The sequence below is a fragment of the Pseudorca crassidens genome, chromosome 4, assembly GCF_039906515.1.
Source record: "Pseudorca crassidens isolate mPseCra1 chromosome 4, mPseCra1.hap1, whole genome shotgun sequence".
In the NCBI taxonomy this organism is placed as follows: domain Eukaryota; kingdom Metazoa; phylum Chordata; class Mammalia; order Artiodactyla; family Delphinidae; genus Pseudorca; species Pseudorca crassidens.
This window is the reverse complement of record NC_090299.1, coordinates 30464318-30490728: the sequence shown is the minus strand read 5'-3', so window position 1 is coordinate 30490728 and position 26411 is coordinate 30464318. Positions and strand designations below refer to the sequence as shown.

General features: G+C 40.1%; 1 protein-coding gene across 1 annotated transcript in view; it reads right to left on the bottom strand.

The window, feature by feature from the left end:
- The window catches only part of COL25A1 (collagen type XXV alpha 1 chain), a 461350-nt gene extending 442719 nt beyond the window's left edge, over positions 1 to 18631 (bottom strand). The window contains exons 1-2 of the mRNA XM_067735362.1: positions 17659 to 18631; positions 16510 to 16579 (exon numbers count right to left, since the gene is read on the bottom strand). Coding sequence (XP_067591463.1) covers positions 16510 to 16579; positions 17659 to 17955 — 367 coding nt within the window. The 5' untranslated portion in view covers positions 17956 to 18631. The remainder of the gene's footprint in view (positions 1 to 16509; positions 16580 to 17658) is intronic.
- Between the last annotated feature and the right edge of the window lie 7780 nt (positions 18632 to 26411).

The following is a 26411-nucleotide window of genomic DNA, read 5'->3' as shown; positions in this document are numbered from 1 at the left end:
TGAAGCCAAGATGAGTTGGAAATGTATTGAAAGAATCATGATCCTAACAAATTCTGACAAGGCTGAAGTTGGATTCTATAAAAATAGATGAGAATTTAGTGAATAAATATAATATAAAGGCTTGATTTGCCTCCCCCTCCCCCTAAAAAAAACCAAAACTATAAAATTAAGAGTGAGAAAGACAGGATGTAACAGCAGCATAAATGAAAAATAATTAGGGGTTTTCACCAATGCTAAGCTCAGTGACAGTTAATAGAATTATGGAACAAGCAAGAAAATTACTGTAATATTAGGCTGCATTAATCAGCAGTAACAGTATCCAGAACTAGGGAAGTTTTCTTCTCTCTCCCTCCGGTATATATGCCCGCCAGGCCATCTGGAGTTTTATTCAAATCAATGTGCAACACTTTAAGAAAGAAGTAGACAACCCGAAATGCCTGAATGAGTCAAGGGCATTTATTCCAAAAATAAAAACCTCAATAAGAAACACAATAGGTGATTTCAAATATTTGAAGAGTTGTCATAGGACAGAGGTATTTGATTTATTTTTTATGATGCAGGGTGGGGATGGTGTACAGAATCAAATGAATGCCCACAAGAAGATGAATTTTAACCTAACAAACAGAAGAAACTTTTTAATAAACCAGTCTAAAGATTGAATGGTCTATTCAAGAGACAGTCAGAAGTTAATGACCATTTAACCAGAATGTCACGGAGGGAATTCAAGTACCAGGTGCAAATGTAAGTCTGGATAACCCTTAAAGACCCTCCCAGCATTGAGATTCTAAAATACTATCAGAGACAGCATTACCACTTGGAGATATTACCAAGAACCACGCAGTACACTCTATATGGAATCAAGGACACCAGTGCCAACGGGTACCAGAAGCTGACTCAGGAGATCCAGTTGTCATTTTGCAGGATTTTGCAAGCCCATCATTAAACAGTCATTGTTAAAAGTTAAATTATATAAACTTACAATGAAGTAAATTATATTAAAAACAAAGCTAATAAACACCCAAACTTATCACTTTCTAATGCCACTTTGTTAACTTGCAATTGAGGGAATTCAATTCTGACTCTGGTAGGATAGTCACACCTTGGAAATCTACAAATGCTACAAATCGGGGCTTTTTTTTTTTGAGAGCAGTTGTTAAATATTTATCATCAGCACATCACATCAGTAGTACCTTTCATCAACAACTATTTATTAAGCTCCCACACATACAGCTTTAGGCTGTGTGAAATAGAAGTACAAATCAAAGCAATCTTCCTCAGGAAACAGGAAAACCAGAACTAGGAAGCAATATCTGAACTTTCAAAAGTGATCTGCCTTTTTATTGAATACACTGTGGTATATTTATACAACAGATTACAGCCTTTAGAAAGAATGATGTAAATCAATTTGTGTTGGGAAGATACACAACAAACTAATAACAGTAGACTCCTCTAGCGAGGAGTGTACCATTTTTAATACAAATGTTTGCTTTTTTGTCATATGCATGTATTATTTTAATAATAATAACAACAATGCTGTAATCACACACAAAGAAAGAGGTCGACCTTGGGCTATACTTTGACCACCAGGTAAAAAGAGAGAAGCAGCCACAGGGAGAAAAGAGAAGTGGCCTTGACAAAAGCAGTAGAAGCAGAGATAAAATTCTTAAGCTCAGAGGACACTGCACTGGACGCCTCCTGCTGAGGGGATGATAATACGTCCTGACTGTCCTGACCACCTCCCATCTCCTATTCTTCTAGGGCAGCGGTCCCCAACCTTTTTGGCACCAGGGACCAGTTTCATGGAAAACAATTTTTCCATGGATCGGGGGGCGGGGGGCTGGGGGAATGGTTTTGGAATGGTTCAAGTGCATTACATTTATTGTGCACTTTATTTCTATTATTATTACATTGTAATATATAATAAAATAATTATACAACTCACCATAATGCAGAATCAGTGGGACCCCTGAGCTTGTTTTCACTTGCCAGTTACTGACAGGGTTTTGATATGAGTCTGCCAGCAATTGATTTATTATGGTCTCTGTGCAGTCAAACCTCTCTGCTAATGATGATCTATATTTGCAGCCGCTCCCCAGCACTAGCATCACCACCTCAGCTCCACCTCAGATCATCAGGCATTCGATTCTCACAAGGATTATGCAACCTAGATCCCTCGTATTCGCAATTCACAGTAGGGTTCCTGCTCCTATGAGGATCTAATGCCGCTGCTTATCTGACAGGAGGTGGAGCTCAGATGGTAATGCGAGCGATGGGGAGCGGCGATGGGGAACGGCTGTAAACACAGGTGAAGCTTCACTCACTCACCGGCTGCTCCCCTCCTGCTGTGCGGCCCAGTTCCTAACAGGCCACGGACGGGTACCAGTCCATGGCCCAGGGGTTGGGGACCCCTGTTCTAGAGGAGCCAGCTGCAGAGTTGATATTCCTGCCTTCCTTACTCACTGGGTATCCTGAAATCGCTAGCAGTGATTTCGACCCCTGGGGGACATCTGGTAATGGTGAGACACTGTTTCATTATGGAAATTGAGTGCAACTGGTGTCGAGTCAGGAGAGGCTAGGGATGCTGCTAAACATTCTACAATGCACAGGACCACCCCCCACAACAAAGAATTATCCAGTCCAAGATGTCAGCGGGAACAAAGCTGAGAAGCCCTGCACCACTGTTACTTAAGGCCACCTGAATGGACCTCTGTCCTTGAAAAGCCAAGAGAGGCTAGCCAAGACCCAGAGATGCTCTCCTCACTAGAAAACATGGCCATAGAATCTGAACTGACATTTAAGAAACCCTGCAAGTCTCCTTAAAGATAACTGCCATGGAAAGTACACTGGAGAGGGGTTAAAAATGTTACACTTGACCTAACAACTCACAGAGATCATTTATATTCAGAAACTATATATTAAGTTATATATATAAATATATTAATAATAATATATAATAAATGTATATTAAATTATAATATATAATTTATATTCAGAAAAACCATCTAATTGGTATGTCACCATCATTTCTGCAAAGTATCACAGTACTCATTAGAGAACTTTTCCATTTTCTAGAAAAAAGTCTTTTAGAAATTCAAATATCAACTCCTCTAACAACATGTTGCTATTTTTGAAGTTATGAAAAGTAAATGAAGTGGAATTATGAGTTCAAATACCAATTATCATTATAGTTTTAAATCCATTAAAATTGGATACAGTTGGCTACAGGCTATACTTTTGTAGCTTTTACTTCTCTTATAGTCCAGTCTACATATCTGACACCATTGTTCCTTCATAAGAGCTTAGCAGCCTACTTATTTCTTTAAATAGTAAAGCATATGGCACTGGGTCTCATTCATAGTTAATAGCAATAAATATTTTATTAATTGAATTAAAAACTGTTTAAAGACTACTATACACATAACCCCTCCACCTTTGCCAGAGGTGATTGGAGTGAGGTAATACCAGAGGTCAGTTACTACCCACAATATAGAAATTTGACATACTAATATCCAAAATATTTAATATTTATAATCAACTCTCTCCTCCATCTAGTAATATGGGACCACCAGAACATAAGCTGCTTCTGACGAAGCTAAATATTTCCCTACCAAAAAAACCACCGCTCACCGTGTACTTTCAACGTATCGGCCCTCACCCAGCCCCTATCCTAACATACTTTCTTCCTAGAATGTATACACAGTGCCGTTATCTAGCTTCAGCCATTCTTCTGCCAAAATTCCAGTGGGTTCAGCCAAAAGGTGGCAGCAACTGAAACAGGTAGGAAAAAAGAAGAGCATCCATACACCTGGGCAGCTGAGGGCTGAGCTGTTTGGGATGCTGGTAAGTGGACAGTGTGGGCAGGTAGTGGCAGAAGGGGAGGGAGATCAAACAAGGCAGGGACAACAGGAGAGGTGACTGGCCAAGAACAGGAAATGAATCTTAGAGTATGGACTAAAGACAAGCTGTCTGAAGTAGCAACGCATGAATGAATACGAAGGGAATTGGATGGAGTGTCCAACGGAAAGCCAAACTAGTAGGTAACAAGTCAAAGCCAGGATGCCCAAAATAGCAGCACAGAATCCCAGAGGCAACCACATGCTCACACCAGGCAAATACGGCCTATGTAAATGTAATTGCCTGGGCCTAGTGTACCAAAACGCAAGAGCAAGGTCAGCAATTCCTTCTTTTACATGAGTGAAACTACTCACGGATACCCAAATACGGGAAGCTGAGTCTTCCAAAGTGGTCTCTACCTTAAACAAATTTTCCGTGTTACCATTTTAAAGACTACTTACATACATCATGCCAGTAATATAGGCACAGCGATCAGCACTCCCCCCCCATGGGTCTAGTACATAAAGCCTAACTGAAAGGAACTGTCCTTTAAGTACTTTTAGCAACAATAAGAAAATTGAGCACCACAAGATAAGAACACAGATAAAGACAAAAAATAAATAACCCTTACTACACTAAAGAGAAAAAAAAAATGCTTACCTAAAGAATTTTTTCCTGTAAAGCTGCTTTAGTGTAATGTAGGGGGGAAATACGCACTCCAGCAGAAAACTATGCCTTGTCTAGAGCACACCCTTCCTACTTATGTCATTCTGATTCTTTGGGAACTATTTTAAAACTCTGTAAGTTGTAGGTAACTAATAACAAAGCCAAATAAATCTTGTCTATAGACATGCAAATTCTTTCTGGCTGAGTGCAATTGACTTGCCTCCCTCACTGTGGCAAAGTCCAGTTTTGCCTCCATTTAGACATCAATTTCAATATTCTACAACTATAAATGTGTCTATCTTTAAATTCTCCTTTGAACTGGTTATCACATCTCACCACCTACTTCTTTAATGATTTAAGTGAAGTCATTAACACGTTCATTTTCTATCTGTAGGAAAGTCATGGTTTTACCTTTTTTGAAAATTTTTTAACAGTAGTTTTGGAGAAACAATTAGTTACTTTTTGAAATTTGGGAGAAATATTGATATTTACCACTGATGTTTTCTCAGTTATACTGCTGGATTTAATCACAAGTATAGCTATTGCCCAGGAAAAGCCTAGAGGTTTGGGGACCTAAGGGTGACAAAGTCCCTGAATGGTCAAATTAGAGGTGGACCGTAGGCCAGGCAGAGTGTCATCCATTGAATGGAGACAAAAATAGAGTTTATATTCATGCTAGAGAAGGGGAGGAAGAGAGGGTGGAAAGGAGAGAGGCCTGACTAGAATGGGAGTTCTCATTCAAGAGTATAGAAGACCCTCTATTTTTGTAGTCTCCTAGGTAGTACATGGCTACATCCCAAAGACAACCTTGTCCACTCTGTTTGCCAACAACAGCTCACTTTAGGACAATGCTTGTTCATCTCTGTCTCTGGGTGTGTTTGTTGTGTTCATTCTTGGTTTTCAGAAGTTCAATGAACATTATTAATCTCATCACAACTTATAACTATAAAGCCATGTGAATGTTCAAAATGCTAGTGGTATATGACTACAGTTAAACAAAAATGGAGACTAAAAAATTGAAAATGAGGAGAAAAATGATGTATGGTATACATATCTAGGGGATAAATGTGACCGATTACAAAATTCCTCTATCTGGGATTTCTTCTTGAGGATTGGGGCTGGAAGCAAGGGTTTTCTACTCAAACAGATGAAGGCTTAAAAGAATAAAATACATTCTGAGTCTAATGTGTCATGGGGTCACACACAGAAAACAGAAAATATACCTCAGACCTCTCAATTCAAGGATACTTTTGGCCATAAAAATAAGTTAACTTTCTTTTTAACATTCCAAAAATGGTAACGTAAAGTTGACCACCAACACATAGCATTCCTCACACAGAACTTGATTGCAGAACCAAAGTAATGTTCAGGAGAGTATCAGAAGTAGCGGAAATCTAAAGCATTAAGTAACTATGCAGGGAAGGAAACTACACAGAAGGACATAAAGGCCCTGGTTTCTTTACGGATGTAGTTTCTCAACGCTAGAGCTTTTCTTTTATTAAAAACTTCCAGATGCATAACATGTAAAGTAGTACTAAGCCACGCTGTCAAGCTTGCTGCTTAAACTCCTGGGAAGTTGTCCGTATAACCGGAGGGTTTTGACAGTAAATTTAGGGAATACAGTTTGTTTGGTTAGACCTCTTTTTTGCAGCTCACAATAGCTTTGGCTGGTATACTTGGTCTTTCCAGCCGTTAGTACTTGGTCAGTCTACCTTTGCTGCTTTACTAATAATTGTCTTCTCTCAAAAGGCAAAGGAACTTAAAAAAGAAAAGTCATTTTTCTCTTCCAGAATTCCTGGAAGTCCAGAGTTTAAGGCTGTGGGACTTCTCTGGTGGCACAGTGGTTAAGAATCCGCCTGCCAATGCAGGGGACACAGGTCCAGGAAGATCCCACGTAATGCGAAGCAACTAAGTCCGTGCGCCAAAACTACTGAGCCTGGGCTCTAGATCCCGCGAGCCACAACTACGGAAGCCTGTGAGCCACAACTACTGAAGCTCACGCCTAGAGCCTGCGCTCCACAACGAGAGAAGCCACCGCAATGAGAAGCCTGTGCACTGCAACGAAGAGTAGTCCCTGCTCACCGCAACTAGAGAACGCCTGCGAGCAGCAACGTAGACCCAATGCAGCCAAAAATTAATTAATTAATTAAAAAAAAAAGACTGTGTATTAAGGAGAAAATAAACTGCTCACCAAAACTTAATAACTTGTACAGTTGTCATTCTACTATCTGCCCAATAAGACAATCAAGGTGTTGCACTTGACCAAACTACTGTCCACAGCTAGCTACTCATACAGTAAACAGCATTGCTGATGACGCTGGACGTTCACCTCAATGGGAGGAAGAGTTTTGTCTTTCAAACTTCTTTTTGCAGTACTTGTTACAGAATGGTTGTGCCCAGATCTACACTTTCTTTCTGAAATATACTACATATATCCCTTCAGTATTGGCTAAAATGTTGTTAATTCCTGAAGATTTTTCCTATTATTATTTAAACACAGATGCACAATTCATATATTCACATTGTACTGTCAATTTAAATTTTAATACATAAACATCATCAGTTTAACACAAATAAGAATCAAATCAATAAGTCTCAAAGATCTTGGAAGTATCTTTAATAACAACTTTCTCACAATATAAATTTTGTATAAATAATATAATTTGGGAATAGTTACTTTATGTACACTACTTTGCAAACCAAGTATTCACTATTAGTTGAAAAAAATCAATTGCTTTAAATAAATATATAGAAGAGGCAATAGATTGCTGTAACTTGGTGAGAAAGCCCCATATTAATAACCAAAATTAAAGAATAAGCAAAAATACAAAGGAAGAAATGGGAAAAAAACACACACAAAAAAACTGTCATAAAAAACAAGAACAATGTAATGACTTGAAAGCTTAAAAAAATAAGTGACTTGAAGACAAGGGGTGAGGTGAGATGCTGCTTTCCTGATGCACAGTCCCACGCTCAATTACACAATGCACTTTTCTAGCTTTCCAGCACTACCTCTATTATTACATCTCCTTTGCTATACTACTAAAACCCATTAAAGAACGGTATTATATTAACAGTCATTTCTGGATTCTATTCATTTTAATAAGTAATCTTGCTTCCATCATTCCTTGTAATGTTTGTAGTTACAGAATTTGGAGATGAGTTATGTGTTGACCAACATATGGTATCCCTAGACAGAGGAGCTGGGATCACAGTGGAGATTGGACTTCCAGTCATTTTCTAACAGTATCCAATGGATTCCTAAGGTTCTTTGGAGATCCTCAGGGGCCATCAGGCAGGGAGTGGGGTGGGCAACGGAAAGAAAAACCATATAGGGTTTTGGCCTCTGTCCCCTCTGACCTCCAAGGTCAATCATTGTGTGTGTAGCTGACATTGTATCCAATTTCATATACTGGATTTCCTCCTAAGATATTTTCTAAAGGTTCAGCCTCCTTGAGAAATGCTAGAAAACACCTGAACCACTTGAACTCTAAGGTTTGTATTATTTTTAATATGTTTTGGCTCACAAAGACCTCAGGGAAAATGTTAAAAGGCATGGGGATAAGGATATTAGTGTATGTAAAGAGATAAGTCACAATAAAAGTTCTCAACCAAATCAAGTTGACAGATCTTCATTATAATCATTACGAATTTTTATAGCTAACTTTCTGTAGAGAACTCTACAATAAGCCCTAGAGGTACACAGATACAAACCAGAACCCCAGCCATGGAGCTCATAAATGAGATTGGTAGAAATGGAATCACAACCCACTCCCTCAGGAAGTGGAAGGCAATTACCCTGTGAGACCACTTAGCAGTTAGCATCAGGGTCTGCCCACAGGGACACCTGGTCCTTGACACACTTAACTCACTTGACCCCCAACCAGGTTAATAACCATCCTCAGAAAGGCAGCTATTTAAGGTGCCTGTGTTCATTCGAACTTCGTCTGCTCTGACCTTGAGCCCTATTTTTTTAGTAGAAAAACGACTTTTAGTACTCCAAAGTTCACTGGCAAAGCCCTAGAATTTGACAGCAATTCTAGCATGACTTTAAAGTCAAATGGTTGATTTTTATGCATGGTTCATGGAAATATTTTATCTTATGATCATATCATGTACATTTTTAAAATGCCAGCAGGATTTTGGATCCCCTGGGACAGAAATTGGAGTTTCACAATTCCTAGAAGCGTAATACAAACAACTTACCTTTAATAACTGTCAGAATTGACCTAAGATACAGGAATATTGGGAAAGAACTGTGCCAACTTTCCAGGCCTATTTAATTCTAGCATCTCAAGGATCAAAAGTAATACTACGATTCTGGCCCTGTAATAGACTGGACGGAGAGACTCCTATGAGATTTCTCCCTGCAATTAGCTGCTACGAGAGCAAAAGAGGGTGCTGGGGACAGAGCTATAATGGAGAATTGCTCCAACTCTCTAACAATTGTCCAGATTTACATTATAACAGGAACTCTAAAGTACCAAGCTTGATAAATGTGATGGTAAAGAGATATGATTCCAAGAGATTACAAGATAAGGGTGGCTTTTTCCTCCCCCTTTTCACTCTCCGTTACATGTGAACTCTTTGATAAAAAAAAAAAAAGGAAAGTAGGTTTTACCTTTGACACGACCAGGCCTACTTCTAGTTAGACATATTCTGACTCTTGATATTACCATAATGCACAAGCTAGCGCTGCCTACGATTCATCCAATTTACTCAGCCACTTAGCCTAAACATGAAAACTGTATTTAAATATGTGCTGACTACATGTAAAATATAAGAATAAAAACTCTGTGTACATAATTCAGAAGCCTAGAGCTCCTAAAATCTAAATTATGAATATACAAATAAACAGACAGTTTTTGGCATTCCTGGCAAATCAGACGAAGTGATCAGACTAAGGGACACAGTAGGAGAAAAATAAAGAACGCATCCCAACTATCACATTATGTGGTGACTGAAGTTGAAATGCAGACTCCAGATGAAGTGACGTCAAAATCACGATAGTGATTCCAAATGATTCTTGATTCTGAGAAATTACAAAATATAAGCACAAAATCTCCAACTGGTAAATTCAATTACATTTAGTTCATTTATTCTAGCTATTAGAATACAAGTCTCAAGTTCATATACGTGAATTTATCTACTAAACAACTGAACGTTTTGACTAATACAAATGTGAAATTTACTAGGTTATTCTAAATATCTTAAAGTTGATAGGACAGTCTAGTCTTCAAACATAGATGGAAGAAATTACTTGCTCCTTCCATTAAACTTTTCCATAGCAAACAGAAGTCTGCTAGGAATTTAAGTGAGAAGGAGCTGACAGAACAGAGGAAGTCCCACTATTCAGCTCAGTTCTCCCTCCTTGTGGTCACGAAAGGAAGGTGCCTGCCATCTGGTGGCATTTCTTCAAGGTATCCTATCATTTAAAGGGCATAGAATACTCCAGTGAAGGAATATATGATACCAATGAAAAGTGCTCAATTTTAATTTGTAAGTGCTTTCCACTTACTTCTGCTTCCCACTCTTCTGCATCTCTTCCTTTTTAAAAGTTGACCATAAAACTTTTAATTGCAACGTTGCTAAACACATCCCAAATGAAACTAACTACGCATGTCTAAGAATTCAGTATGCAGGTGTGCCACAGTCATTTTTAACACAAATTCTAAAAAATAAGTGTTAAATATCATGGTGCATTAAACCACTGTGTGGAACTTCACCCATATTGGCCAACAGGGAGGGTGGGGCTGCTTCTGTGTTTAGCAGTCACATACTGGGCTTTTGCCTGCAGCCCAGACTGACACATACATTGTTTTCCCATTCTCAGCTTCCAACAAACCACCAAGTAGCATCTATAATGTGGAAGGATGGAATAAAAACACTTTTTCATAATAGGTTTTGGATGGTTTCCACTCAGGATAACATAGATTGATGTCATTTTGATGAGTGTCTAGTGAGGTTCCCCCCGCAGCAGACAATGCCTCCCTGAACTGTAAAACGGTCCAGATTCTGACACGTTTCCCCACCAGCTCTCCATTCACCTAATCTTGTCGATGAGAGGATGCCCTCCTCCTTCATTCCTAGACCTAATCTTGACATTCAAATACTGTTTTTTAAAACGCCACGTGGTTGACTTTACATAGTTACAAACCAATCAGAAGCACTACAGGTTATTAAGATCCTGAGAGGTTATTTGTACCTACACATTCTTCAAGTGAGCTAGAAAGAACTAACACTTATGCAGAATGCATATCCTTCTCTTAAATAATTCCCGGCTCATGGAAAAACAGAATTACTAAAGTAAGAAAGAGAAAAGAATATTTGAAGGATCTGCTTCTTAATGACTTTTAGACAAGAGAAACAGAGGAGAAGCTACTAAGAAACAAGAACACCGCTTCAAGAGGCAATTTGACCTCGGTCCTTCAGGTGACCGAGGCATTTTGCCAGCTGTCACTACTGACCAACTAAAAATGTTACACCCAAACTGCTGTACTCATTAGGACTGAAACCATTTAACATGAAGACTTTAAGGCACTCAGATGTCACATTGTATTGTTTGGCCTTAGGAGAGGAAGGGAATGCCTGTTATTTATGGCATTTTAACATTTATGGCATTTTAATTTGCTTTCTTTCTACAAATCCATTTCTGACTATTCTTTACCTTACATAATTGAAAATTTATACATTATTATGTCCTTACTTGATGCACTCTTTCCATTCATCTTGTAGCTGGTTAAGAAAAATGTACAGCATGAGTGAAAAACCATGCTAGTAGGAAATTCAGTTTTATATGATAAAGTAGATTTACGTTAGCAAGGTAATTTAAAGGTCTTCTCATATGATGGGAAAGGGTGCACAACCTTAAAGCTACAGTTAACCTTTATTTCCTCCCCAAATTGAGACGATGCCACAAAAGCAGTCACCAGAGGCTGTATCACTCATATTTGTGAATCGGAGGTACTTCTACTTGCCTACATTTAATCTTACTTTGTATCCAACCATTTTCATAGACTTGGAGGACGTGGAAGAACCTCGGAAATTATGGAATATATCTTTTTTATTTCTAGCTAAACTCTCTGAGTAGATGACTAGACGTGTTACATTATCTCATCATTATCTGTGAACATAGAGGAGCCAGGTCCAGTGGAACTGTTCAGTACCACCAGGCAGGAAGTTTCAACTCTTATTCAGCCCAAATCTCACTGCTTTCAGGAGAAATGTAGACAAACAGATCACCATGCTATCTACCGCAACCTTTTATATATTAAAGCCACTTTCTGTTTCAGTTGGCTATCAGCGTAAACCAGCTATCAGTGCACCTTCATCTGGCCATAAATTCTTGGAAAGCCAAAAGCCAGGTGAGGCTATGCAAACCAGCTTTTTTTCCATTGCTAGAGCTCTTATGTGTAATCAGAAGCCAGATTTTCTCATATTATGATTTTCTCCTACTGTGAATTTCTCTTTCCCACCCCACCCCCAAAGAAAAGAAAAAAAAAATCCATAGTATTAACAGTATGGAAGAAACTTTGGTCATGTGCTCCAAAGCACACTGTACTTTTTCTTGGTTGTACTTGTCATGCCTGTAAATTCATGTCATTTTTAAATGCCTGTCATCCTCATTGAAATGTAAGCGCCATGAGGGCAGATACCAAGTCTGCCTTGTTCATCAGCATTTTTCCTGTATCTATATATTTAGCACACACAGTGTCTTCATACCTGGAGAATTGACAATGCCCTTCAAAATCACTCTAATCCAACACTGCTATTTGGAAGATATGAAAACAGAGTCTGTAAGTCATTCTTGGAAGTGATTTCCCCAAGATTGTACAACATGTTAATGGCAAAGCCAGGGTTAGAACTCTGGATTCTTTTTTTTTTCTTTCTTTTTTTTGCTATACTTTTATCAAAATTTTATTTGGTATGAGAGAAAATCAATATACCTCATTCAAAAATAAGATTTAAGAATACCTAAATATACTCTTTAGGACTCCCCCAAATTTCTCTCATTTGTCAGACATAATATCTTCAGAATTTTTTGTTGAACTAATTTACAGATCTATATTCCATGACCCCAATGACACTAAAGCAACCCCTTGATCAGGAAACGTTCTTTATCTGAATATAGCAGGGTCTATCATTAAAGCAGTCCTACTGGCAGATCCTGATTGCTCCTCCAGAAATGTTGTCATGGAAGAAAGCCCACTATCGGTCATCCAGACTAGAACACTGGATTCTTTATTGCCCACTCACGTTCTCTGTCCATTATGTCCCAGAGGTTCTTTCATCTAACACCCTGGGCAGGCAACACAACTAATGAGTAAGGTACAGAAACCTTTGTGATCGAAACATCTTTTGGTTGGCTGCCTGGTTCCCAGTGTTCTTTATCAGTTGGAACTTAAAACCTTCCCATAAATATGCCTGATTTGTACATACTTTATGTAGGACTCTAAGAACAGAACCCCGAATGGAATTGTACAGCCACAGGAAAGAGCCGATTTATTCTCTCCTATGAAGATCAAGTTTTACAGAGGCCAAGCCACAGATGACAGCTGAATTTCCATGGTTCAGCTACTGTTAAATCAAATATGCTGCTAAACAGAACTCTAATTTGTACGGTTTTCAAATTTTTATTTCAAGGTTTCTTTAAAGCAAATGTTCAAGAAATAGAGCTTCTCCTGAGCACATGAAAAAAGTAAATGTGAATTTTGGAGAATGATGAAGTGATCTAAAATTGGACTGTGGTAATGGCTGCCCAGCTCCATAATTTTTTTTAATCTTTAAGTCATACACTTAAATATTATAAAATATATTTCAATAAAGCTGTTAAAAAATAAGTGTGAAAATGAGTCAGATAAAGTGCTTCTTTTTGTAAACATGTGGTACGAAGACTGTAAGTACATTCTTTATCCCCATACTCTTTTAAGCCCGGGTTCTACCTACTTCAATCATGGCTTACCTCAAGGTCAAAAGTTTTTCCTATAATTTTGGTAAAAATAATTTAGTAGACTAATATGATATCTTCACTGATATAGCACCAAGAGATACTGGCTCATTTGATTATCTGAATAATGAATGATCTACAGATATATTTGTTTAATTAAGCATATGGTGTTCTAGTCCAAAAGCTGCCATTAACTAGCCATGAGGCTTTGAGCAAGTTATACATCTTCAGGCCTCAGTTTTCCCACCTATATCATGTGTCCCCATGGACACATTAGAGTCAAGTAACACACAATATATTAAAAAGAATAGTAACTGCTATCATCTAATGAATGGCCAATAATACACCAGACTTCAGGTAAATTATCAAACTATGAGGAAGGTAGCAAGATTCCAATCCAGAACTGTCCAGTTCCAAAACCTATACTCATTCTCAATTCCTCATTAGACTTTGGGTTTTGATTCTGTCAGATGTGGGCATGAATCCTGACCTTGCCTTTACTATGTTAAGTTAGTCACTTTCTCTGAGTTCAGCTTCTCCATCTGCAAAATGAGATTACCAATACTTAACTCTCGGGGTTGTTGTGAAGATTAAATGAGAGAATGCTTGAAAAACCATTCAATGAAAAACCATTCAATGAAAAACCATTCAATGAAAAACCATTCGGTAACAGTCTTTTATCATGCCTCTCCCACAAAAGTTCCTTCTTGTGCTAAAAAAAAAAAAAAAAAGCTTTCAATTCTATAATTTCTTGTAGCCTACCTGGATAAACTTCACTGGGACTGAATTCTATCAAAAGTGAACGTAAACAACACAGCTTTAGTCCTTTGCTATCAGTCCTTGGCTCTGTGACGGAGACTGTCAACAAGAGTGTTAACTTCAAGGGGTGGGCATCTGTCCACAGGAACTGAGCTGAGGTCACAGACTTGTCTCACTCTGCCCTATGAACAGATGTCTGGGTAACAACTCTTAGTCACTGTAAAGGAAGGTAAAAGCCAAACCAGGTGGGAAGTACTGTATCTACTTTCTAATCCTCTTGGCCAGCCCATTCATTCCCTAAAACAATACCTCACTGACCATAATTCAAAATAGCTGGTTTTCCCCAGGATACTATTTTCAACATAATGCCTTTATTTTGATGATGTCTAATTATTCCACAAGCAGAAGAGAGTGTTTCTGTAACGGCGATTTGTCAGCAAGAAACCTGTTTAATTCTGTGTGTTGGAATATGCACCTTCAAAAGTTTACCTCGCAAGTAACCTGGTGAAAACTGGTGTAATGTGGAGCTCTAGTGGTGGCAAGAAAGTAAAGCAGCCATTAGGGAGAGCCAACAAAAACGCCAAGGAAATCACCATGTATTATTTATTTATTTGTTACCATGGTGAAATCACCATTTATTGTTAAATTAATGTTAAGAAGAAAAATGGTTCAAAATGATCTTCCAAGATAATATAAGGTGAACTCTAAATGTAATGACTTTCTTCCAGATTACAGATTAGACCTCAACCACCAGCTTACATCAGACATCATGAAGCAGTTAAAATACCCAGAAAAAAACCTCAGTGCTGTGGTTGTCACTTTTCTACTTTTTACCAAGTTCACTAAGAATCCAATTAATTAAATACCAGTTATTTTTCACACAGCTAGCAAGAGTACTGTATACAGAAAACAGTGGATTCTGAGTGGTATGATCAGTGAAGTCCTGTACCAACTGTCTTGGGAATTTAAATAATCCCTACAGGCCGGTAAGGTTGTTAGGAGTTAATTCCTGCACTAGAAAAGTGCCTTCTTTGAATTTCTGACTTCTGAGGTCTTTCCCAACTTAAAACAACTAAGAATGAAACCTACAATGTAAAACATTAACTCTTTGTTTTCCTGTTACCTAATGTGTATGTCTTCTCAATTGAAAGGGCTTCAGTTTTAAAAAATACAGCTCCATTATGGTCAACAATATAGCAGAACATAAATAGTAAAAATTTTATGATGTTCAATCAGGAGTTGACATTTGAAATTTCTAAACATTGGGCCTGGTTTAGCTGTGTCAAAACAAATTAGCATGAGGCAAAAAAACCTCAGAATGTGAAAAAAATTCAGGAACTAGCCTTTCCATACAGTGTAAGTAACTAAGTATCATGTTCCTAAACATGAAAAACAATGTAAGAGACTCACTTTTCTATACATGATGATCAAAGAAACTAAAATATTCATAAATACATTAACACCATTTATCTGAAACAAAATTCTCAAGACTCATGAAGTTTTTCACGACTTCTATCAGTTGAATCCACTAGATATTTTCCAATGGATATATTCCAAGGGCTTCTAAATTTTAGGTCTACAGATGACTGACTACCAAGCCTCAGAGGTCTGTGAAGGAAGATTGAATGATTACCCAGGGGGTTTTATTCATCAATGTCTCTCTTCTTCATCCTTCTACTAATATGCTGTCATTAAATTAATATAGTTCCCTAAAGCCACACAGAAAAATGGTAAAAATATAAGATCCTTTTCTGAGAAGTCATTGAGAATGCAATAGTTTGTAATGAACAGCTCAAGATAAAGAACTAATTTCCTTTCAGTCCTCATTCCTATAGGATAGGCGAGAGAACCTTTCTGATAGAAAATAAAAGCAGGCAAGGTCTACTAACATAATCGTTTGTCAAACAGAAACCTGTACTAATGCAACATTAGCCACTAAGGAATTCAAATCTAACGTGTTCTGCAGTCCTTTTCACCATAGACATTAAAATTGAATAAAACTGAAGAATAATTTTCCATCTTTGAATCTAAGAACTTTGTCTTTGGACATCATCTTGCCTGTATTTTCTTTGGTGATTATCTCTATCTTCTTTGCTTTCCCTTAACAGACCTTGGTATGCTGCTTAAAATAATATCTGGGGCTTTATTTGCCATCCTTTTACCCAGACATGTTGATTTTATTAAAGTAAGTTGAGTCTGCATTCTTTCTTTACTATTATTACAGGTAGACTTGACAGACACAGGACCTTTGTTTTAAAATGCTCTGCTATGGAGGAAACTTTGTGAAATAAGTTCCATTTTACCTGCTGGGCAGTTGCACTCTGAAGGTGCTTCTCTTGCGATTCTTATTTTAGCCATATGTTCATAGGATTTCTGTAGGAAAAGAAGAGGTATTAACAATCATCAGTAGTATTGTAGAAAAATGGATTCTTTAGGAACTCTGGCCATATGCCTGATTTACCAGCCTGCATAACTAACGTTTACATATGTACTTGGACTTTAGTCAAAAGGTAACAGTACCCAAGTCCTAAAAAAAGAAAATGACCATTCACATGGTATCAAGACTGTTGGATTTGTGTAACATCTTTCTCCATTCTTCAACTACCATCACCCTCTCTCTCAGCTCAGGCATATTCAGTCAGTGCAAAAAACCAGCATTAACATGTTGCAGTTCTAGGTAAGCTAGGGGTTTTAAAACAACCAGTATTTTACACATAAAGGTCAACTGCTTATCATGTTGTCCTGCCACTACGGCCAAACAGCCTCTCCGTTGGAAGAGCAAGTTCCAGAAAACCCCCTAACTGTAGTTAAAACACCCCTGGTTTTGATAAACATAACACAGATTCCTTTCAACTCTCAACTCCAATGGCTCTGCATTCACAAACACCCATGGCACTGCATCCTTTACAAAAAAATCAAGCTAGTATTTTTTTTTCTTTTTAAACATTTAATATGAAAACATTCAATGTGTGAAATAATTGATCTCAAATCATATGTAGAATTATTTCACTTTTAAGAGTGATTCCCTTTTGCATATTAATAACACCTATGGCCCTAACCTTCTTATACCTTAAAAAGGATATAACAGATGTTATCTCTGCAAGGAATATTCTCCACAACATTGGAAAAGATCCACATGCAACTCCAGAAACTAAAAAGAGCTGAAATGCCACCCTGCCCTTCTGGCCACCCTTCCCCCCTTTAGACCTCCATATATGTTTAGCGTGCAAACATTAAGAAGAGTAAGAGAAGATGATAGAGACAGAGAGGGTGATATCAAAGTGTGTGCATATACAAATATATGCTACAGTGAGCAGAGATGGTGGCCTAGCATATATGTGTACACACAGCCATACCACGTCTGCATACAGTAAGGCAGAGGCTGGTCATGTACACAGAATCACGCCTGTGCAAGATGTTATCCACGTGCAAAACACCCCAGCCTTTCACACCTGAGCCAGAAGTCGCTCCACTTTCTCTTGCACCATTGCTTTGAGCTGATCCAGACAATCAGGCAGCAGACGGATGGAAGGGTCTCCTTTGGCGGATTCGAGGGCGGCGATCCTCGCCTGGAGGTCGCTGGTTTTCACCCCCAGGTACAGACAAGATATCACGGCCACTACTGACAGGAGGGCGGCCAGGGCGGCGCACGGGGACACGGTCCGGGCACAACGCTGCCCGGCTGGGCTCCGGTCCTCAGAGCCCGGCTCCCGCCCCCCTCCTTTCCCTGCTTGCTTCTTCACCAGCATCGTGGCGGGGTCGGCTGTCTCGGCTTCGCCTCCCACCCTCTACCACCTCCAATAATCGTAAAAGAAAGAAAAAGGACGTTTCCTCCAAAGTTCAGTCCCGGTGGCTGCACAACTAGTTGGCGGAGTCGGAGCCGGGGCGCGGCGATGGATCAGCGCCGAGACCCGCAGACGTGGACCATCCTCCGCTTTCTTCTCCCCTCCCAGCTGCGAGTGAAAAGCACCCTCAGTCCGGTGACTGGTGGCAATAAGCTAAAATCCGGAATGAAACCCACCCGGGTGTCCCTCCTGGCCCCTCAAAGGACGGGGTCCTCCTCTGAGGAGAGCGGCCGCGCGGGGTCCAAGAGACAGCGGCCAAGGCGCTGCGAGGGGCCGCCGCTCGCCCTCGCCGCAGAGCACCGGACCTGTTGCGCCTCTGTTAGTTTGCCTTATTTCTACCTATTCGGTGTCTTTCCTCACGCCGACCTGCTTCCCACCTGGATTCAGTTCCAGGTGAAAGGGCTGAGAGAGACCACGAGAGTGCAGTGCAAAAGGGGTGGCCAAGGGAGAGAGGAGAGAGGAAAACGAAATTCCCAAGGAGAAAATGCGAGTCGCGAGGCCGAAGTCGCGGCTGCCCGAAGTATCTCCGCAGCCTCGCGTTTGCGAGCCTTAAATACCCTTCGGGATGCTCGTGTGTGAGTGTGTGTGTGAGCGTGTAAGTGCGCGCGCGCTCCGACAGCGGCGTCCCTCCCCCGACCCCCTCCCGGCGCGGGGCCTCCAGCCCGCCGCTTCTACTGCAGTGCGCCCCCTTCCCAAGCCCAGGCAGAAGCCCGCCTCATTAGCATAATGTATTCACCTTCGCCCAGCCCGCGGGCGGGGCCGGGGAGAACCCCCGAGGGGCGGGCGGGGAGCTCGGTTGGGAGCTGAGCCCCCATAATATATGCAAATAGCTGGAGCGGCCACGGCGATTGGAGAGGAGCTTGGCGACCCCTCCCCCCTCTACGGAGTTACTTCAGCTTCCCCTAAGGCCACTTCTCCCGCCTAGGCCGGGGGCAGAAGAGAGGTCTGCTGCGGGGAGAGGCGGCAACTCTGGCTTTTTCTGACTCGGCTCCGCGCCCCTTCTTTATCCCGGTTAAATATGGAGAAATGGCCTCCAGGAGGAAAGAGGGGAAGCAGAAAGCTCTAGCGCTCTAGGTCTTCCCTCTAAATCAACGGCGGGAGCTCTAGCGCTCCCGTTCTGGTGCAGCCTTCTTCCCTCCTCCCTCACCTTCCCACATGCCCAGAGGCCAAGTGTCTGGCTGACGCCTGAAGTATTAATACATTTCCCCACTTCACTTATCTTCCCACGGCCGCGCTGCGGTCTCCGACTAGGGGAAGTTTTCTCTCCCCTCCCCCAGTATCCTTCTGTCTTGACCGGGGCTGTGACTCCTTCCCGCCCTGTGTTCCTAGTCCGTACGCGGGTGCTAATGCATTTTCCTGATTCCCTGTTTTGTGGGATTGAAGAAGGGAGTGTTAAGGTACACACGTTTCTCAGGATTTCGGAAAGAACTGAAGAATGATGTCAGTTTTTCCTCTTACCTGACTCTCCTCATGCTGCTCCCTCTGGATCAAATTACAAGTCCCCTAAGGGGATTTTTGAAAGTAGGTAACAAGTAGCATTCTACCTCTAATTGACTTTGAAGAAAAAAAAAAAAAATCCCGCTTCTTACTCCAAAAAGTTCCTCCTATCTCCTTCTCCTCATGAGAAATACCGTATATTTTTCATATCCTTCTTAATCAAGTTAACCTCAGGTTGCTGCTCACTACTGTAAACCAACAAAATACTACACTAAACTGATCTTTCATAAATGCAAACGGGTATTGCTAGGTAGGAAGCAGGGTAAAGATGTTTGAACAACGTTGTTGATGGAGGATACAAGCTTGAAAACATTAGGGGATGAAACAGACACAAATCAGAGGAAAACAGTGAATTTTGCTATAAAATCAGAAGCCTAATTCCGTACACTTGTATTACACAGAGGGGCCCCAGACCGGCAAGATCCATATCTTCTGAGAATTTATGCAAAATTCAGATTCTAGGACCCCACCCAACATCTACTGACTCAGAAACTACTACTATTACTAATGAATCAGAAACACAGCAATCTGTATTTTAACACATCCGCCTAATGATTTTGAGGCACACTAAAGTTTGAGACCACTGGAGTAACACTTCACAAAATATTTTCAAATACACTTTTTCATTTGAACCTCATAATCCTGTGATGCAAGTAAGGAATTACTGGCCCCATCTTATACGTAAAGAAACAATTTTCAAGTCACATTTAATTGTGATTAAATGTGTTTCCAATAATAGCACCCAAGGTGTGGGTACAAATTTTTTAACATGTCAACTCTTTCAGATTTTTCAATTACCTCGCCAACCATTTCTTAGTCTTCTTTGCAGGCTTTTCCTCTGCCTATCCGCTAGATGTTGGTGTTCCTCGGGACTCTATCTTAACGCCATTTTCTCTTCCGGGGCCCCCAACCCCCACCGGGATCTAACGCCTGATGATCTGATGTGGAGCTGATGTAATAATAATAGAAATAAAGTGCACAATAAATGTAATGAGCTTGAATCATCCCGAAACCATCCCTACCCCCACCCACCCACCACCCACCCCACCCCTCCGGTCTGTGGAAAAATTGTCTTCCAGGAAACCAGTCCCTGGTGCCAAAAAGGTTGGGGACCACTGCTGTACACTATCTCCAGTAGCGCTGTCAGTTACTGTCCTTATACTGGTGAGTCATAAACCCATATTACAAGCCCAAATCTCTCTCCTGAGCCATATAACCATTTCCACTTGGATGTCCTGTAAGCAATTCCAACTTGACCGGCATCTTACCTCCAAATTCTATTCTTCCTCGTTTATTTTCCATTTCAGTAAATGGAGCCACTGTTAATCCAGCATCCCCAAGCCAAAATACCGAGTAAACAACCTTTGACTTCTCCTGTATCCTCCCCTCCCCATCTACCTAAATTCCTTCAGTACTTTATATTGTCCTGAGGGTGGAAATGTCTTACAAGTCACCACCTGGTGTCTGTCATCTCACCTACCTCTTCGCTCATCTTTCCCCTTACACTCTTCATGCCAGTTTCTCTAATGAAAGCAGAGAGACAAAGAGTATGAAGAACTTTTCTTTGGGGCAAGGCATCATTCTCTTAAAATTTCAATAGAAAGGCCACTTTCTGTGCTGACTGATGCTGACAGTGGGTCACACGTTTAATTTGGATGATGCAATGTTCTTATATCATACTTTGTGGAAATTGGCCATGAGAAGTACATTAACAACTCTTGCAGGCTCTCAGAACTGCCAGATCTTAGTGGAAAGACAGAGTTCGAATTTTATGGATTTGGGATCTTTATCCAGAGGATAAGTTTTACTTTCTTAGGTGGGCACAATACCCCAGAAATGTACCAGTCGTTAGCGCTAGGATTTCAAACCTGGTAGATTCTCTGCATCAAGCACAGAGAATGTGTGGATCAAGAAAGCTCTGGGCATTTGAACCCATGTTGTTCTGTAGATTCATCAGAGCGCAGTTGTTTTGGTTCCTATGTGGAGAAGGATTCAAAAAAGTAAAAATAGCACGAAAGATGGTAGAGTCTAGCTGACTCCAGTTTATCAATTGGATGATATCAATGATATCAATAGGAGTAAAAGGCAGGCAGCTGGTTGTAGAACAGGTACGTGACTGGAAGAATAATGGACTCCCAAAGATGTCCATATCCTAATCCCCAAAACCTCTAATGGGGAATGTTACCTTACTTGACAAAATGGATTTGCAGATGTCATTAAGTCACGTATCTTGAGATGGGAAGATTTTCTTTGATTATGTAGGTGGGCCCAATGTAAAGGGAGGCAGGATTTCAGAGCAGGACCCTATGGTCCTTGCCCCCACCCCCCACCATAGCCTCTGCCTGCCTTTTGTCTGTGGAGAAACTTTAGCCAAAGAATAATTTTAACAAGAGAAGTGAGAAAATGCAGAAACAGGGGAAAACAGTCAAAGGAGATCAAAATATAATAGTTTAGTCATGAAGCATAGTCGAGGACCTTTAGCTCCTCCTTAAGGGCTGTAGATAATATTCTGAGCCATATCCTGTGAGCTGTCTTGTAGATACTGAAATCCCCACCAGGTGGAAGAAGTTAACTACCTGATGACCAGCCTGTAGCCATGACATAAGCTGCCACGATTCCGAGAATTGACCTCAAAGAAACAGAAACCAACCCTGGAACTGAAGATCAACTGTACCTACCGCAATCAAGATGACGCTCGTCAGACCACTGATGACCAAATTCAAGATGACTGTCAGAGCTGACTGTACTGTTTCTACATGTCGCCCCCTCCCTCTGCCTATAAAAGCTCTCGCCCACTGGTTGTAGGAGGGGGAGAGTCGGCACTTAGACAGGCGTCTGCCCTCCCCACCCTCTGGATGCCGGCACCCAAAATAAAGCAAACTTTCCTTCCCACCAACCTGGCCTCTTTATTGGCTGTTGAGCGGCGAGCAGCCGGACCCCACTTTCGGTGACACTTGTAAGAGGAAGGCAGGGTTTCAGAGTAGGCGGAAGTATGACACCAGAAGCAGAGGTCAGAGTGATGTGAATACTCGCTTTGAACTTGGAAGCCAAAGACTATGGGCAGTCTCTAGAAGCTGAAGAAGTCAAGGAACAAATTCTCCCCTAGAGCATCCAGAAGGAACGCAGCTTTGCCAGTTCTTTTATTTGAGGACTTTTTATCATCAGAACTATAATTAATAAGTTTGTGTTGTTTAATTCACTCAGTTTGTGGTAATCTGTTACAATAGCAGTAGAAAACTAACAGAATCAGTCACAAGAAAATCAGTCTTCATCTGCTACAGCATCCTAAGTGGTATTGAAAAACACCATAATGCCTGGCAGGCCCCGCAATAACAATCTCTGTCTCTCCAATGTTTACGCATTCCTATTTTACTGACATGCTCACTGGGAAAGAATTGGAAAGATACGCCTTCTCCCATCTCATGTGAAATTAGGATGCCCTCTATTGAGACAGATTAAACTGAATAAAATATGTTCTATTTCTTTGATGCCTCCCATTGGTACAAGTCAAAAACAATAAACTAGTCAAGCAACACGTCCACTCTCATCTCCTCCTACTAATGCTAGCCTAGCCAGGATCCTGACCCAGGACTCAGCACTTCCTCTAGAATTCCTGTTACCAATCTCCAGGCCCCAGAAAAAAAGAAACAGACAAAGACTTCTGACAGAGAAACATGGCAGGAAGTTAAAGTGAGAAAGAAGGTGAGTGGGAGAAAAACAAGATAACAAGAAAAAATTAAGATAGAACAAAGAGCTTTTTTTTAATTAATTTATTTATTTTTGGCTGCGTTGCGTCTTCGTTGCTGAGCATGGGCTGTCTCTAGTTGCGGCGAGCAGGGGCTACTCTTCATTGTGGTGGCTTCTCTTGTTGCGGAGCAGGGCTCTAGGTGCGCGGGCTTCAGTAGTTGTGGCTCGTGGGCTCTAGAGTGCAGGCTCAGTAGTTGTGGCGCACAGGCTTAGTTGCTCCACGGCATGTGGGATCTTCCCGAACCAGGGCACGAACCCATGTCCCCTGCATTGGCAGGTGGATTCTTAACCACTGTGCCACCAGGGAAGCCCCAAGAGCTTTTAACGCAGGTAAAAGCATTAATTATTTTTTTAAAGGGAGGGCATAATCCACTCCTATAAGCCTCTAAGAGTCTCATCAATAGAGGATATTTAGCATAGAGGTGAACTAACACACACTCCAAATTTTTATGTCTTATGTGTATTTAAAAAGATTCTCTGACCAAAATAAATCACTGGGATAATCACATTATGCTATTTTTAGATATTAATTACTTGACAGAAAAATATTTCAGTTTGGTTAGAAAATATCTTTTAGCACCATTAATTTTTGAGGTTAGTTTTCTAAAACCGCAATTTTAACCAGAGTTCACCATCAAAGTTATCAAACAGAAGCGAATGTATGAGAGGATTTGTGGCCATTTTTGTACACCCATAACCACACACCATGTCCTCTAGGTACCTTAACGAAGCAAATGGTAGAATAAATTGTGTGCTGTATTGAGCACGCTACTTCATAGACTTCAGATGAGAATGTGCTCTCAGGGAAACATCTTTTAAGAAGACAAAGTTTCCCAAATAGATTGGAGTAGGCAATAAAGTGTACTTAAAAGATGCAGCTCTCCCAGAGCCAGGCAAATTTCAATAAATCACAAACAAATTAAAATATCTTTAGGAGCAGAAGAGCAGAAAAGAAGCATTTGCTTCTTAGTGACGGGCTGAAAAATTCCCTTTCTGACAGAACAAGGAACTGATCCCATTGACACAAGCCTGGTTAAGCAAAGGGCTTATAACTGTATGAATCCAATAATCTGGATAATACAAGTCCTCCAAAATCTCATTCCTCTCTGCAGTCAGTTTTATGTGGTTTGTTGTTTCATTTTTGTTTTGATTGGCGGGAGGGAGGAGGTGAATTTTTTTCTTAAACCTTAAATTAGGCGGGGTTATAACTTCACTTAAAGGATTTTTCCCCAAAATTTGCCAGTTATATTGCTAATTCTAACAAGAGACAACATTTCATTGAACTTCTCAAATCAACTTTTTGTTATAATGCTAAGCAGACAAAACATGTTTGTAGCATTGATTCAGATCACGGTTACAAGTACAAACTCCAAGGCCAGACTGCCTCCGTTCATAATCCAGCTCGGCCATTTGATAGCTGTGCGATTTGGGGTAAATTACTCGACTCTTCTGTAGCTCAGTTTTCTCATGAGTAGAACAAAGATAATAATACTTGCCCATGAAACCTTTTGCAGTGAATAAATGGGATGGGATATGTAAAGCATTACAATGCCTGGTAGATACTATGTGCAATATAAATTTTAGATTTTATTGGTGCTATTATTATTATTACTTTAAAAGGGTCAAAATCTGCTGATCCACAGATGCTGAAGGGCCAGAAAATGTACCTTCTTATACCATGGGGCACCTGTACATCCCAATCATGGTTTTAGTCCTATCCGGTTTGTCAGAATAGAAGACCAACAGGGCAACCTTTCAGCTATTGAATGATTTGAAGAATTCCTTTCCCCAGGCCACCATGGATGTGTTTTATGTCATTTTAGATTAGTTTTGCATGTTCTAGAACTTCACACAAATAGAAGCATAAGGTATGTATTCTTATGTGCCTAGCTTCCTTTGCCCAACATAATGTTTTCGAGATTTATCCATAGTGTTTATATAATGCTATTTGTTCATTTTTATTGCAGAGTAATACTGCATTGTATACAACAACTTGTTCATTTATTCACATGTTGGTGGACCTTTGAAGTGTTTCCAGTTTTTGTTATATACATGAAACATCTATAAATATTCATATGCAAGTTTTTTATTTTTTATATTTCAAAAACCATAAGTAATACTCTTTTCACTTAGAGATGGCTACAATACTTTTCACGAAAAAGAAGAACAAAAGGAGGACTGGGATATATCAGATACAGAAATATATTATAAAGGTATAACAATCAACACAGTTTGGCATTGCAGCAGGGACAGAAATTAAACCAAAGAAACAGAAAAAGAGAATAGAAACAAACCCACACATAGGCATTAATATGGAAAAGAAATGACATTAAAGAGCAGTGAGGAAAAGATGGGCTTTTCAATCAATTATGCTGGGACAATTGTGTATTCACACAGAAAGAAAATAAAATTGAATCCTTTCTTCATAGAATAAACAAAAATTAAAAGGAGATGGCTTAAAAGCTAAGTATAAAAGGTAATAATATAAAGCATTTAGAAGATAATATAGGAGAATATCTTCATGACCTTAGGTTAAGGCAGGGTTTTTTAAATAAGACACATATAGCACTAGCCATAGAAGAAACGATTGATAAACTGGAATACATTGTTAAGAACTTCAGTTTATTAAAAAAGAAAACACATCTTAAGATGAGTGAAAAGACAAGATGCATAATGGGAAAAGATATTTGCAAACACTATTTTATTATTTCACAGTCTCTGTGGAACAGGACTTTGGGAATGACTTAGCTGGGTGGCTCTTGCATGAAGTTGTGGTCAAGACGTCAGCTGGGGCTGTGATCATCTGAAGCCTGACTGGGGCAGGAGAATCTTCTTCCAAGATGGCTTATTCACATGCCTGTCGGCAAGAAATTTTTTTTTCCCTGCCTCTTGTCAGGAGACCTCAGTTTTTTACCACTTGGGTCTCTCTAAAGGGCTGCTTGAGTGTTCTTATGACATGGCAACTGGCTTCCCCACAGAGCAAGTGATCTAAGAGAAAGGGTAAAGAAGAAAACTTAATGCCTCCTATGACCTAGTCTTGGAAGTCACACACTGTCCTTTCCATCATATCTATTCATTAGAAATGAATCCCTAAATCCAGCCCCTACTCAAGGAGA